Source organism: Ambystoma mexicanum, chromosome 12 (genome assembly GCF_040938575.1).
Source record: "Ambystoma mexicanum isolate Mex_15411 chromosome 12, UKY_AmexF1_1, whole genome shotgun sequence".
In the NCBI taxonomy this organism is placed as follows: Eukaryota; Metazoa; Chordata; class Amphibia; order Caudata; family Ambystomatidae; genus Ambystoma; species Ambystoma mexicanum.
In genome coordinates this window covers 86,105,082-86,119,621 of record NC_090936.1, presented here as the reverse complement: position 1 = coordinate 86,119,621, position 14,540 = coordinate 86,105,082, and the positions used below count along the sequence as shown (strand labels likewise).

Below are 14,540 nucleotides of genomic sequence, written 5' to 3'. Positions count from 1 at the left end.
CGGTGGAGACTGGGCTGCCATTAGCCACCCATCACGTCCCACCACGCACTGTGATCAGCAGTCTAGTTGTTTCCGCGGCGTCTGCCGCGGTACGCCCATTTCTTTCCGTCACACCCGGAAGTCTGCGCGTTGCAACCCTCTCGCGTCAGGCTCCGGGTGAGACGCTATTCAGTTTTCTCCGTTTTCCCGTTTTGTCCTTCTATTTGTCTTCCTGCCCTTTTCTCCTGTTTATCTCCCGTTTCCCTCCTTCGTTTTTTGCTACTCTACAGAGTCTCCTTTTCTCTCTCCTCCGGGCCTCCCATAGCTCTCGTTTATACACCAGTGCTTTGGACTTTCTACTTTGGCAGCTCTCTATTCATCAGTCCTCCACTCCAAATCATTGTTCCTACTTACCACAGCTTCGCTAGGGGTTTTTTATGCCATCAGGCTTTTTCCCCCATTTGGCTTGCTCCGGCAGAGAGGCCCCCACTAGACCTTGTTGTACCAGGTCAGGGTGGCTTCCTCCCGGGGTAGGCCCTATCCTCCGTCAAAAAAAACTGCTTGGTGGAAGAAGAGATTGGAACAGCCCAAGGAAACCATCGCCACAGGTGAGGAGGTGGTCGGAGGGTTGGAGTTAGAAGAGGAAGAGGGCAATTTGGAGTTTGACTGTGACAGTTTGCAACGCCCGAAAGAAACCATGGCTACCCCAGAACAGCTGCAAGAGCTGATTCAAGCTGTACAGGGAATGAATGTCGAACTGCAGAATGTCAAGGCTGAAAATGCTGCATTAAGACAAATGATTACGACTCGTGAATCTAGGGAGACTGATCTCCCCCCCATGTCCTTGTCTTCTGGTAAATATGATGGGTCGCCGAATCTCGAATCTTGTGCCATTTATTTTGCCTTTCGCCCACATACTTTTGCCAGCGCTCACACCAAAGTGGGGTTCATGATTTCGAATTTAACTGGAAATGCCCTGGCCTGGGCCTCCCCATTGGTGACCAGCAACAATCGGGTACTCCAGGATTATGGCGCCTTTGTCACTTGTTGAAACAGACCTTCGAACAGGCTGAGATAACTCATATTGCCGCAGAAGAACTGCTAGACGTTCAGCAGGGCAGTAGCGATCTCAGGACCTATATCTCGTCCTTCAAACGCCTAGCGACAGAGGCCGGGTGGCCGGAACACGCACAATTTACAATTTTTCGCCGTGGTCTAAAAGAAGAATTAAAGGACGAACTGGCTCGCATGGCACTTCCCACCTCTCTGTCAGATATGATGTCTATAGTACTTCAGATAGAATTCCGCCTCAGTGAGCGGCGGGCTGAAAGACGAAGGCTGCGCACCCCAGTTAACTCGCCCTCCTCAGGAACCCCTTCTCATCTGTTACCCTCAGCATCAAGCAAGGAAGAACCCATGCAGATAGGAGCCGCAAGAGCCCCATTAACACCTGAAGAACGTAGAAGACGGCGAGACACTGGTCTTTGTATGTATTGCGGGTCAAATGCTCATCTACTACGAAATTGTCCAGCGGTTCCCCCTCGTAAGTCGGAAAACGACAGACCTCGGAACTGAAGGGGGCAGGTTTCCGAGGTATATCTTCTTGTCCCTATGTAACCTTAGCAGTCACTCCTCAAGGAGACACTATGGACTCTCGTTTGATGGTAGTATCTTTACAGCTACAAACGTCTACCAAGAAGCTAACTACTCTAGCCCTCATTGATTGTGGTGCCGCTGGAGTCTTTATGGACACCGTTTGGGCTGATCAACAAGGTCTTTCTTTAGTTCAACGCGAGGATGCCCAGAAGGTAGAAGGTGTTGATGGGACCCCACTTTCCTCTGGTCCCATCACTCACACTACAGAACCACTCACTGTGGTTATCCAACATCATACAGAACGTTTGAAATTCGATCTCATTCGAGCAGCCCACTTTCCAGTCATACTGGGTATCCCATGGCTGAGAAGGCATAACCCCTCCATAGATTGGTCCAGGAATACCATTACCTTTGAGTCTGGATTCTGTAAGGAGTTTTGTATGCCACACCGGTCACGGGAAGTAGTGAAGGTTCTCTCGCCCGAATCTACCGCCACTTGTGACATCTGTTGCATTCCAGCTGAATTAGAGGAGTTCCACGAAGTCTTTGTTAACAGAACGATATTAGAGCTGCCCCCGCATCGTCCAGAGGACTGCGCCATAGTACTCGCCCAAGATGCATTAGTCCCCTTCGGACGGATGTTTCCACTGTCTCTCACAGAGAAGGAAGCTCTACGAAAGTACTTGGACGCCCACCTGGCCAACGGATTGATCCGACCTTCAAGATCTCCCGCAGGGGCCCCATTGTTTTTCATCCCCAAGCGCGATTCTGCAGAATTGAGGCCTTGCATCGATTACCGGGGCCTCAACAAGGTCACAATAAGAGATAGATATCCTATGCCGCTTATCGCCGACATACTGGAGGCAGTGCAGGGGGGCCACCATTTTTTCTAAGCTAGACCTGCGAAGTGCCTATCATCTTCTCCGAATACGCGAGGGAGATGAATGGAAGACGGCATTCCGTACACCTTTTGGGCTCTATGAGTATCGGGTTATGCCCTTTGGCTTAGTGAATGCCCCAGCTGTTTTTCAGCGCTTCATGGATCGACTGTTCTCTGAAGTCTGATTTTTTCTCGATCCTTACAAGAACACGACCAGCATCTACGAAACATACTAGATCGCCTTCGGGCCAACTGCCTCATTGTGAATCCAGAGAAGTGTGTTTCCAAGACCAACACAATTTCCTATCTGGGATTTATCCTTTCTAAAGAAGGTGTTTCTATGGATCCTGGAAAAGTATCTGCCATACTGCAATGGCCCACACCCACCTCATTGAAGGATGTTCAACGTTTCCTTGGTTTGACAAATTTCTACAGGAAATTTATCAGTCATTTTTCTCAAATAGTATTACCTATTACGGCTTTACTTAAGAAGGAAGCTGGCTCTTTTGTTTGGACTGACCAGGCTAACAACGCTTTTGAGCAATTAAAGAAGTTGTTTTGCTCTGCTCCAGTGCTTCGCCAACCCGATCAGTCTATACCATTTGTAGTTGAGGCTGACGCCTCCGCCGAAGCTTTGGGAGCCGTGTTATTACAAGAACATCAGGGAATTGAGCACCCAGTAGCCTATCTCTCTAAGACCTTGTTGGTGAGTCAGAAGAATTATTCGGTTATTGAGAAGGAACTATTAGCGCTCAAGACGGCTTGTGAGGAGTGGAGACACTTGTTACAGGGTAGCGCATCACCCTTCATTCTGCGTACTGATCATAAGAATTTGAAGGTTCTCAGGGGGATGGAATGTATCAATTCCAGACAAGCACGATGGGCACACTTCTTTAGTCAATATGACTGTCATAACTTACATCCCTGGCTCCCAGAATGGTCTCGCCGACGCCCTTTCCCGGCGGAATTCCCCAGGGATGGGTGCCACCCCTCCGGCAGAAGTCCTTATTCCCCGCAACAGGATAGTGGGTATCATATCAACATTCCTTCAAGAGGTGAAATCTGCGACCACGGAGGGTATGGAAGTCTTACCTCCAAATAAGAGACAGGAGTTAACAAGGACAGGGGGGATCCTTTGGTACAAACAGAAGTTGTTCGTTCCCACTCAAGCTTTGCGTATGAAGGTTATGGGATGGTGTCACGACCATGTGACCGTGTCCCAGGGTTATACTTGTCTCATGGTCACGGTTGACTCTTTCACTAAGTTAGCCCATTTTTCCCCTTTAGTTGGTATTCCCACTGCTTCGGAATTGGCCGAGGTATTTCTCGGGGACATATTCCGACTACATGGACTCCCTGATAGGATCATTTCCGATAGGGGGAGTCAGTTCACTTCTCGATTCTGGACAGCCTTGTGTCGTCGCGTAGAGATTAACAGAGCACTGTCCTCGGGGTTTCATCCCCAGACCAATGGCCAAACTGAACGGCTCAATGCCACTTTAGAACAATATCTGAGGTGTTACATAAATCGTCACCAGGACAATTGGGTATCCCTTCTGTCCACTGCAGAATTTGCCTATAACAATTCTGTACACTCGGCTACTAACCTTAGCCCTTTTTTTTGTACCTACGGGCTCCATCTCCGGGGAATTCTTCCCTTACTCGGTTCCCCGACCAACATACCCTCCATCGAGTCCACATTAGCAGACATCTCCACTGCCCATAAGAGCGCCTTGATCAGTTTAACCTCAGCTAGGGAAAGGTATAAGTTGCAAGCCGACCGGCATCGCCAGCCCTGTCCCCTGTGGAAGGAAGGGGATCGCGTATGGCTATCCACTAAATACCTGCCTCGTTGGTTGCATCCTACAAAATTGTCCCCCTGTTTCGTGGGGCCGTTCAAGATCTCACAGAGGATAAATCCTGTAGCCTTTAAGCTCAGTCTTCCCAAGGATATGCGACGCATACATCCAGTTTTCCATTCTTCTCTCCTACGCTCGGCTGATCCCAATATCCCCAGGAAAAGAAATCTACATCTCCCTTCGGATCCCAACCCTATTCCTAAAGAATATGAAGTTTCCCACATTAGGGATTCCAGATTTAGAAAGGGAAGACTGGAATATCTGGTGGCTTGGAAGGGATATCCCCGTTCTGAGGATTCCTGGGAACCGGGGTCCTTTGTTCATGCCCCCCTCCTTACCCAGAGGTTCCATCGTTTCCACCCAGGTAAGCCTGGGTGGTCCAGGTATAGATGGGGGCATACTGTCATGCGCCGCCAACGTTGGGGGGTTTGGTCGCGGTGGAGACTGGGCTGCCATTAGCCACCCATCACGTCCCACCACGCACTGTGATCAGCAGTCTAGTTGTTTCCGCGGCGTCTGCCGCGGTACGCCTATTTCTTTCCATCACACCCGGAAGTCTGCGCGTTGCAACCCTCTCGCGTCAGGCTCCGGGTGAGACGCTATTCAGTTTTCTCCGTTTTCCCGTTTTGTCCTTCTATTTGTCTTCCTGCCCTTTTCTCCTGTTTATCTCCCGTTTCCCTCCTTCGTTTTTTGCTACTCAACAGAGTCTCCTTTTCTCTCTCCTCCGGGCCTCCCATAGCTCTCGTTTATACACCAGTGCTTTGGACTTTCTACTTTGGCAGCTCTCTATTCATCAGTCCTCCACTCCAAATCATTGGACCTACTTACCACAGCTTCGCTAGGGGGTTTTTTATGCCATCAGGCTTTTTCCCCCCATTTGGCTTGCTCCGGCAGAGAGGCCCCCACTAGACCTTGTTGTACCAGGTCAGGGTGGCTTCCTCCCGGGGTAGGCCCTATCCTCCGTCAAAAAAACTGCTTGGTGGAAGAAGAGATTGGAACAGCCCAAGGAAACCATCGCCACAGGTGAGGAGGTGGTCGGAGGGTTGGAGTTAGAAGAGGAAGAGGGCAATTTGGAGTTTGACTGTGACACAAGTGCGGCAGACAATGAGTGTCTAATAAGGCCGTTACACACAGGGTGGGCCTGCCACCTAGGGGCGTATCACCTCAGTGAAGCCCAGTCAGAACGAGGGTGGCATGTAATGTGAGCACTGTCTGAGATGGAGACAGACAGCGAGCGAGTACTGCCCAGGCCCAGCTTGTAACAGCACTGCTAATGCCAGCCCATTGTAAGACGCCATCAAGAGTTGGACACATTCATGAAACGGCAGCAATGCCAAACTATCCTCTACACCTTTATGTTGATCGGGTTGGGTCACCATTGTTAGAATGATGCAGTTTATTTATGTTGTCAATGTCATTTATTATTGGTCGTTCAAGAGTTGGGAAGTAAAGAACATTTGATTTTCAGTCCTGTGTATCAAGTCAATCGAAGATGTTTTATTCTTAAAGTGATCAGCCTATTGGTCATTTCGCTAATTGTTTTCTTGTATTGGATCGCGTCAAAATCCCGCTGGGACAGCAATAAAACGAATATGATCTTGTCTGCGAACCAGCGGGTACATGCATGTGTGTCTTGCCTTTGACTGGGGGCGACATATTTGGTCATCACTCATCAGCGGACAGCAGTCAGAGTTCAAGCTGACAATGCGCCACAGCTCTGAAGAAAGAAGTTTGTGTTTCCCGACCTACAATTCCGTTTGGTGTGGTGTTTTCATATTCCCTCCGTAGAAGGATCTTCATTAGTTGTGGCCAGCGCCTGACATTCTTGGCCTCTCTGCTGAGTCTACCAGCTAATGACAATGCAGTCATGCTGCGTTGGCCTATTAAACCCTCAGCAGCCTTATTGAAATATGTGGCTGCCACATTTGTATTTATTATGTGCAGCCCAAGCAAACCTATTTGTGCTCAAAATAGAAAAGCATAGTTATATGTTTTTATTTGCAGCTATTTGTACTTCAAATAGAAAAGTATAGTTCTTCTATTCTATTTCTGACGTGGGTGCATTGATAATCGAAAAAGTCTAACATGCCCCACTGACCCGACAGCCCACCAGGCCACTCTAACATGCAGTGAGACATGCAAATGTTCTCCGAGTTAGAGGTCAGCAGTCCGTTACCCTCCACAAGGCCCACATTTGCGGGCCTCAAACATGTTCTCCGAAGCCTAGTAAAGAGGGAGTAGAGACTTTAGTTGTTGAGCTCTCTAATTATACTAACATTAGCATACACTTTGCATACATTCTTATAAAAATCCTACACAACCCAATCTTCATACTCCCACTAGACACAACACATAGAAGCTATTCAATTATACAAAACCACACCTATTGATTAAGAATCTTTGTTTTTATGTTATGCGAGGCTTTTCGTCTTTTGCTGATATCCTTTTCTGAAATCGACTCGTTTACATAAAACATTTTTGTCAATTCGAAATGTTTAGTTGGTGGTAAAATGCGCACTCACTTTTTTTTTACTACTTATGTTGCTCAATTTTGCACAAGTATATTTTCTCGGACTGGGACCTTCCTTCCTTTCCTTTCCTTTCCTCCCTCCCTCAAGCAGGTTGTAGAAAAGCCCCTCGCGCTCACAAATCCCAGCACACCTCTTGCAAGGAGAGCAAGGCTTTATTCTTAGAAAAACCAGGTACGCGATAGCAAATAACTCTGCAGCCACAGAGCGCCCCAACAAAAACCAACATGACATGGGGTACAAATCCATGGAACTGGTTGGTGTGACCCTATACATAGGCGGCCTGCTCCATACGGGAAGGCAAGTCATTAGTCCCAGCTTTTCTTGTGCATCTTCTTCCACGTGGGGCTCTTCTCAGGACGTCATCAGGTGCTGGGCTCGATAATTGCCAACTAAGGATGGAGTTCATTGCCTGCCCTATCAGTGGCCTAATGTGCAACTGCTCCCGCAGACATGGGTGCAGAGGCTACATTTGAGGTTGTCCTCTCTCAGCAAACCCTAGCTCTATACCAGAGGCATCAGCGCCATTCCAAGTATTCCCACCCTTGCCGCTAAATGTGTTACTTTCCCTCCCAGGCACCTCGCAGCACAAATCATCACAGGGGCCTCGATCATTCTACTGTGATATATATAACAAATAGGTGCTCAAACAGTAATATGGTCAGGGGTCTTGGACTGACTGATTTAAAGATGGCTCCTATTTGCCAAAAAGGCATCTTGTGTCCAATACATCTACATCCACTCTCGCAATATTCTATCCATAAATTCAAACCCTCTCAATGCCCCCCCCTACATTCCCCAAGCATCTACCACACAGTCTTAGGCCTTTGCCACATTCGAAAGCTCTTGGGGGCCTGGGACAAGCACCCCTGCGTTCCAACAAAGTCATTTATTGGAATGGACACAGAAGGCCATGTGCTTAATGCAACTAATGAAATTGCATGAGAACAAATGGCAAAACAATGCAAGAGATGAATGCCCACCCAGGGTAAAGTGGACAAGGCGGAGTCATGTAGGACCATATGTGGTCTGTCATCATATACCTAAGTGCAGCCTCGTGAACAGCTGCAGGCATTACAGGATTACTGTATGGGGAATATCCACGAGAATTCACTGCATTGCAACCCAGGCTCAGGGTCTGAGACCGCAATCAAATGGGATTTTATAACCACAACATGCCTGGCCTTTACATCCTATGTAAGCAACTCACTAAGTGTGTGCGGGGGTAGCATCACATGTTGAGCTACACAGTCAAGCTCATGGCTCGAGTCTCGCAGGTGCATCTTACAGAAGGGCAGCCCTTAAAATAGCTGGTACCTTTCAAAATAAGGTAATTATAACACCGGTTGTTAAAGTGCTTAGAAGCTGTAAGAGTCTGGCACTATGAGAACACAATATTACGCTGAAATAGAATATTAAATGCTTTGTGTCTACCTTTGTTACAAAGACTAGATTAGATTATGCAAAGGTTCAAATGAAAATCAAAAAGGAACCCTCTCTAAAACATGCTGTCGACACGTTTGACACTTTTCCCCATCCTAGAACACCAATTTATATTTATTTATGTACAGGAGGAACAATGCTCTTTTGATTACAAAAGAACGTACAATAGATAAGTAATCGGATTGGCCGGGAAGCAGTGAGTGTCTTACAATTGGGTGAATTTGAGGGACATTCTGACCAGGTTGTGGAGGAGAGTAAATGAAACAGTCATTGGGGACAATACGTAAGTGGACATACAGATTAAAATCAACCAACATTGGATATTTTTAAGTAGTTATGGAATCCTTCATTTTTATCCTCTCTGATGCTGCTCTTAACCAGGATGAATCTAGCCCAATTCTTATAGAAGCTGAAACTAGCAAAAATCAAAATCTATGGATACTGATAGGTAGCTCAGTGGGTTAAGCGCTAGCCTTGGACATCTGTGTTCAGCCTGTGGGACAGAGGTTTGAAGAATGACAGCAGGGCCGACTTAGCCCTTCCTCTGACTGAGATTGTTCAGTTGAAGGGTAGTAACACCCATTATTATTGTGCTTAGGAATCAAACATGAAGTGCTATATGAAAACCGGATACTATCCCCACCACTGACATTGAAGCTTAATTTCAGCAAAAACACCTCTCCTCACCTTCTAATGCTCCTCGGTTCAAGTTTGCTCCTACCGGCCCACGTCTAGTAGCAGCTTGATTGCATTGGGAGAAAGTGTCAGATATCTTAGTGCCGGAATACAATACAAATGCATATTGCAGGTCAGGAAAGAGGTGACTTATGAGAGCTCCAGGAATTCGTAAGCACTGGGATACATGTGAATACTGCAGATCTGACCGAAGTGCATTACAAGAAATCAATGATTGTCTTACAAGTGGGATACCAGCTTGTGCAGTGCACACAATCAGGCTAGAGGTGCATTGCGAGCACTCTAAGGATATTTCATTAGATGAATAGAAATGCATACTTCTCAGGTCTCAGTACGAGTACACCAGTACATTTATGCAAGTGTACATAGAGGTGCATGTGAGACTTCTGCTGCTCCAGTATAGCATGTTGTACTAGGACTCCCATGATCCTCACCATTGACTATGATGACTAGGGCTGATGGGAGTTATAGTTCAAAACATTTGGAGAGCCAAAGGTTGAAGCCCCCCTGCACTAATGGAGTAGCAGACGATGGTGCAAGCCCAGATACAGGCGAATGGTAAGTGGTAAGAGATGTAAATACGGAGAGAGTATTGAATGGTGAAGATCAGGATAGGAAAAACAAAAAAGGTGTGAAGGCTGGAAGGTTTAGAATTAATCTTAACCTCTAGCATAGCTCTGAGCAACCCTCCATATCGTTCTTCGCTTGCCAAACCATTACAGAAAGGGGAAAAACGTATACAAATGAGGTTTGGTCCCATCCCAAAAAAGGGGCAGGTCAGCCCGAACTGCTTGGTCGCATCCCTTTTGCACAAGACCACAAGCAAATCCAGACACGTTTCAGCCTATTTGGATGTCAGTGAGGTAACGTCTCTCTATATCCAGCAGGCTCATGGGACACTCTGGGCCAGGTCTAATGTATGTTAGCTTTCCACAACCCCGTTGCTTGCAGCCTGGTGGCACCCTCACCATACTGAGTGACTTCTAATGCAGACATTTTCATTGCTAGCTCCCGGGCACGTCAACACTTCAATGTGCAGCAGATCTGTATTACAGCAGAGCAGTGCGGCATCCTCCAGGTTAGGAACCAGAGTGGGGGGCGCCGATTTTACAGTTTGCCTAGGGTGGAAAAATTCCTTGCACCGGCCCTATGACCCCATAGGTCATTGTCGAACTTGCTGTCAATTGGTGCCTTGGAGCAGTTACCACTTATTACAGAACAAGAGCATTGACCATACACCAACATAGTATTTTTTAAAGCATATCATGGAGCCATCTCATTCTTTCCTTTATGAAACCTTTGCATTTCAAATTTATTTTTGTCAGATCAGAAAGTAGACTGTTACCGTTTTGAGATGAAAAAGTAGTTGATCATTTAAAGTAATTTAAATGTGGTACCTTTACTGACTGCAGGGCACTGTCCCCCTTCTCCGTTTCTATTCTGCAGGTGTCACAGTCAATTTTTTGAATCTTTACACTGCCGGCACCAAACGTCTTGATGTCAAGATCTAAAATGTGATAAAAGAAAATTAATTGTCATTGATACAGCACATCAGTTATGCATTTTGGGGATTGATTCGCCTCATGGGACATTATATGCTTCATTCTAGCAATTTGGCACTACCTGTGGGAGGACAGCCAACTGCACGCTGCCTTCACCCAGACTACCATGTGTGATCTTCCGCAAGCCATTCCCCCAGACCTACCCACTCAGCCCCTGGTTCAGATTATCTGCCTCCTTCATTAACATTGAATCAGCATTGCCTTCCAATCCTCTTAATACTCGCCCGGCAGGATGGGTTCAAGAATTGATATCAGGTTGGCTCAGTAGCGACTGTCACTCTAATGCAACCTCCTGTTGAGTCCAGTCCTCATTTGCTCATCCCTACGCTCCCCAACCCCAGACTTGCACACTTACCAGTCTAGGTTGGGTAAGGACTCGTACTTACCAATTCACTACAGTTGACCACAGTTCTACCACTACTCAATCTTCAAGCAAACTATACCCAACTCCCCACCACTATCGTCTTTTGCTTAGAGTTAAATTCTGCTATCCGATCCATTTATTCCCCTTACCCACCTACCATGGATCTATACTTTAAGGCTATTGGCTACTGTGACGAATCACAGGATTCAGTCACTTCTCGCAATACCATCCCTAGGGTAGAGGCAAGCAGGACCTTACCAGGAGAGGCTCCCCACATGGTGACACGGACTCCTGTTCTGATGATGAACTCCCTACCCAGCCCATCTATAATTAGTAACACTGCCATGAACAGAGCCCCAGTGATGCTAACCCTGAGAGCTAAAGGTAATGGTGAAGGCGGGAGACCAGGGAGGGATACCGAGAGTAATGAAGGGAATAATCATACCGTCCCAGTGGGGATCTAATGTTAAAGTTGCCGGGGGGAAGAGTGGGCAGCTTTACAAGAATACTCATACTCGTCCCAATAAATATAGAGTAACAGAGAAAGTTACAAATCATTACAGGAACCCAGATACTCGTCCCAGTAAATAGCGAGTAGTAGAGTACGATAATCATAACTGGAACACTCCTACTCGTCCCAGTAACTACCAAGTGGTGGAGCAGAGTGAGAATGCATCTGTGTCATTACTGCGACCCCCAGAAGTCTTACAGCCGAAAATGCCGTCTTTTTTCAACCCTGTTTACACCACATACATAGGTGGGGGGGGGGGTTCGACCCCCGGCATCCCCCCATACTTGTATTATATCCCATACCCCCCTCCCAAAAGTATATGTGGTGTAAGGGAGGGACGGGAAAGAAAAAGAATTCAGAATTTTCAGCAGTCAGAGTTCTGGAGGCAACATTTTGGTATATTTCTGTGAGAATCACTAAGGGAACAGTCCTACATGGCCCAGACAGGAAAAAGAGTGGACATTGAGCAGAGAAAAAGTTGCAAGATTAAGGAACAAGAAAAGGGAGAATCATATTGAAAGGGGGAAACAAAGTGTAAAAGACACAGTTGAAAAATTGAAGAGCCCTTTATCTGAACTATATGACTCAATCAAAGTAATTACCAAGAACTACCTTTGAATACGTTACTAAACTGAACTTACTGAAAAGCAGACCACAGGAGAAAGAAGTCCTTCTCCTGTGCCTTAGTTGTTTTGATAGTGGCAGGTAGAGATTAGATTAGTTTGGACAGAGGACAGATCTTCCATTTGGACTAACTGAAGAGCACTGTAGTTAGTCTAGGTAAAGATTAGGAGTTTTTAATTCTTTTTTAATAAAGAATATTCCAAAATTGGAAGACCCGGGTCCTTGTCCTTCTTCTGACCCACCACACTACACTGAAATCCACTACCCCTACAAACAGGGATCAAAATTAACAATGCAAAAATTATGTTGCAACACTTACTGCTAAGCAGCCAGACAAACTGAGCGAGTCTTCCTGCGTAAGCAGTAAAAGTTAATCTGTATGAGGAAATCTGAGGTAGATTTCTGAATGCAACAGATTTATACCATATTTTATATGTTTTCCTGGCCTGTTTGTCTGCTGTATTGTAAATGCTCTTATAAAAATGTGAATACAAAATAAAAGCAGCCAGAAAAAACGTCTTTGCCGGCTGTTTCATTAGCCAATGTGGCAAAAAGATCACTTAACTCATTTTATTCACGGACAACACTGACATCTGGTTTCTAACCCCTGCAGATTCTACTAGGTCCAATCCACTACTAATTTAATGGGAGGCGTTAGAATTGTGCCCACAGAGCAAGGAAAGAGAAATGGCAGGATATCTATTAATTGCTACAATATTTTTATACTCATCCTCCAAGCTAATAACTCCAGTCTCACCCAGTTTCTCTGAGAATTCAAGGACACCATACGGAGGCAAGGAGTCTTCCCTAACTAACACCCCAAGTAACAGTTATCACACCTATACAGCAAACTCCCCTCATCATCCCCCCTACCACATAGGCTGACAGCTAATAGAAGCACCATGCTTGGACACACTAATTACCCACAAAGCTTTTAGCATTTGGCAATATCAGGAGACCAACTTATCCTGAGATGATGGGCCAGTCCAAAACCAATGTCACAGTAGTGAATGTTCCATCTGAGGATTTAACATCTGGGGCTGGATTTTTTCCCCCAGATGTTCACAAGTCTCCAGCAACGACCCAAGCTCAGGATGTCAGATTGTATCTACCCCCACTTTGGCCATGGGGCCTCACTTGAATACGTTGCAACTCCCACCGGAAGCTCTACTCCTTGGTCGCTGTGATAGTCAATGTACCCCTGCTGAGGCCAGGCATACCGGAAGATTGTAAGTCCCTTACCTACAAAGCAGCCCATTGGATAAATACCAATCGAAAGGAGAGATGGTTATTCTGCATCATATTCTCATGGCCACAGTGTGTCCTGGGTGTGCTCAGTCATCGAGGGGGACTGCATCGTCGTGACCTTTTAAGAGGTGCTGAACATGTGGTAAATTCCAATTTTGGGCTTATCGGAACAAAACTAGTGCTTGGCTTGTCCCTTTGAGCTTCTTCTATCCGAATGAGGGACTGTACAAGGGCCGCAGAAAACAAGCTGGCATTCGACGGCCTATTGCCCGCATGTCTCAGCAAGCACAGGGAATCGCTCAGATGGAATTGATGATTATGGTGCAACAGGGAGGGGGACAAGCCTAAAAACACATGCTATAGGAGGTGCATCAGAGCCCAAATGTCATTTGACTCTGGGAAATCGCTTTGAGTGTCTCACAAGGTGGACACTATCGATTGACTACTGCAGTCCAACCAAAAAAGTGGGCAGATCTCCGGCCCACACTTGTGGCCATATCAATGTGGCTTAGAATTATTTAATGGAATGTGGAGGGTGTTAAAACGAAGATGGGCAGGGCCGATGTGTTGGCTTTCCTTGACAGACGGACGTCATTCTGCTGCAGAAAACATGGTCTTTGGAGGAGATAAGGGGTGGACATGTTGCATATTGTACCCCTGCCCATAAAAATGCATGGGCCGTTGTTTTGGCGGCATGGCCATATTTGTAAAATCTCTACTCAATAGTGAACTAATCACCAAGGAGAGCTCAACTTCTTTTCTCCAGGTGGTGTGGGAAACCTGAGGGTATTCTCACTCCTATTCCCCATGGATCCTGCACAGGTGGCCAGGGAAAGGCCATTGCTTTTGGATCCCAGCCCTGGGTGTGGACAAGTTCGGGAGGATCACCTGGGTGGAGGGTCCTTGGGGATTGGAAGTGTGGGAGTGTGCCATTCGGCGAGACATGGTATCCCCTTTTCCCAATTACCCACCCAATCCTTCTCCATCCTTTATGGTTATTGTAAACCAGCTTCCCTTATTTTATCTCAGTCATGACATTCTAGTACTGGGACGAGGAAGAGACGACAAAGAGGCATTCACGCCAACATACAACCACACCACTGGTACTGAGACAAGGAAGAGAGTCTCAGGACTACCACTACAATGATCAGGCATGTCACACTAATAAGCAAAATTATAGTCAGGCAATTGAAAGAGGACTCACACCTGCAGTTCATTCACACACCACAGGTGTATAAAAAGTGGGAAGC

The 14,540-nt window shown here is 46.5% G+C and overlaps 1 protein-coding gene across 4 annotated transcripts in view; it reads right to left on the bottom strand.

Annotated features, from left to right (window-relative positions):
* FAM185A (family with sequence similarity 185 member A) overlaps nt 1-14,540 on the bottom strand; it is a 432,094-nt gene that overhangs the window by 385,641 nt on the left and 31,913 nt on the right. For all 4 annotated transcript variants that reach the window (XM_069628055.1, XM_069628056.1, XM_069628054.1 and 1 more), the window contains exon 2: nt 10,379-10,488. In XM_069628055.1, coding sequence (XP_069484156.1) covers nt 10,379-10,488 — 110 coding nt within the window. The remainder of the gene's footprint in view (nt 1-10,378; nt 10,489-14,540) is intronic.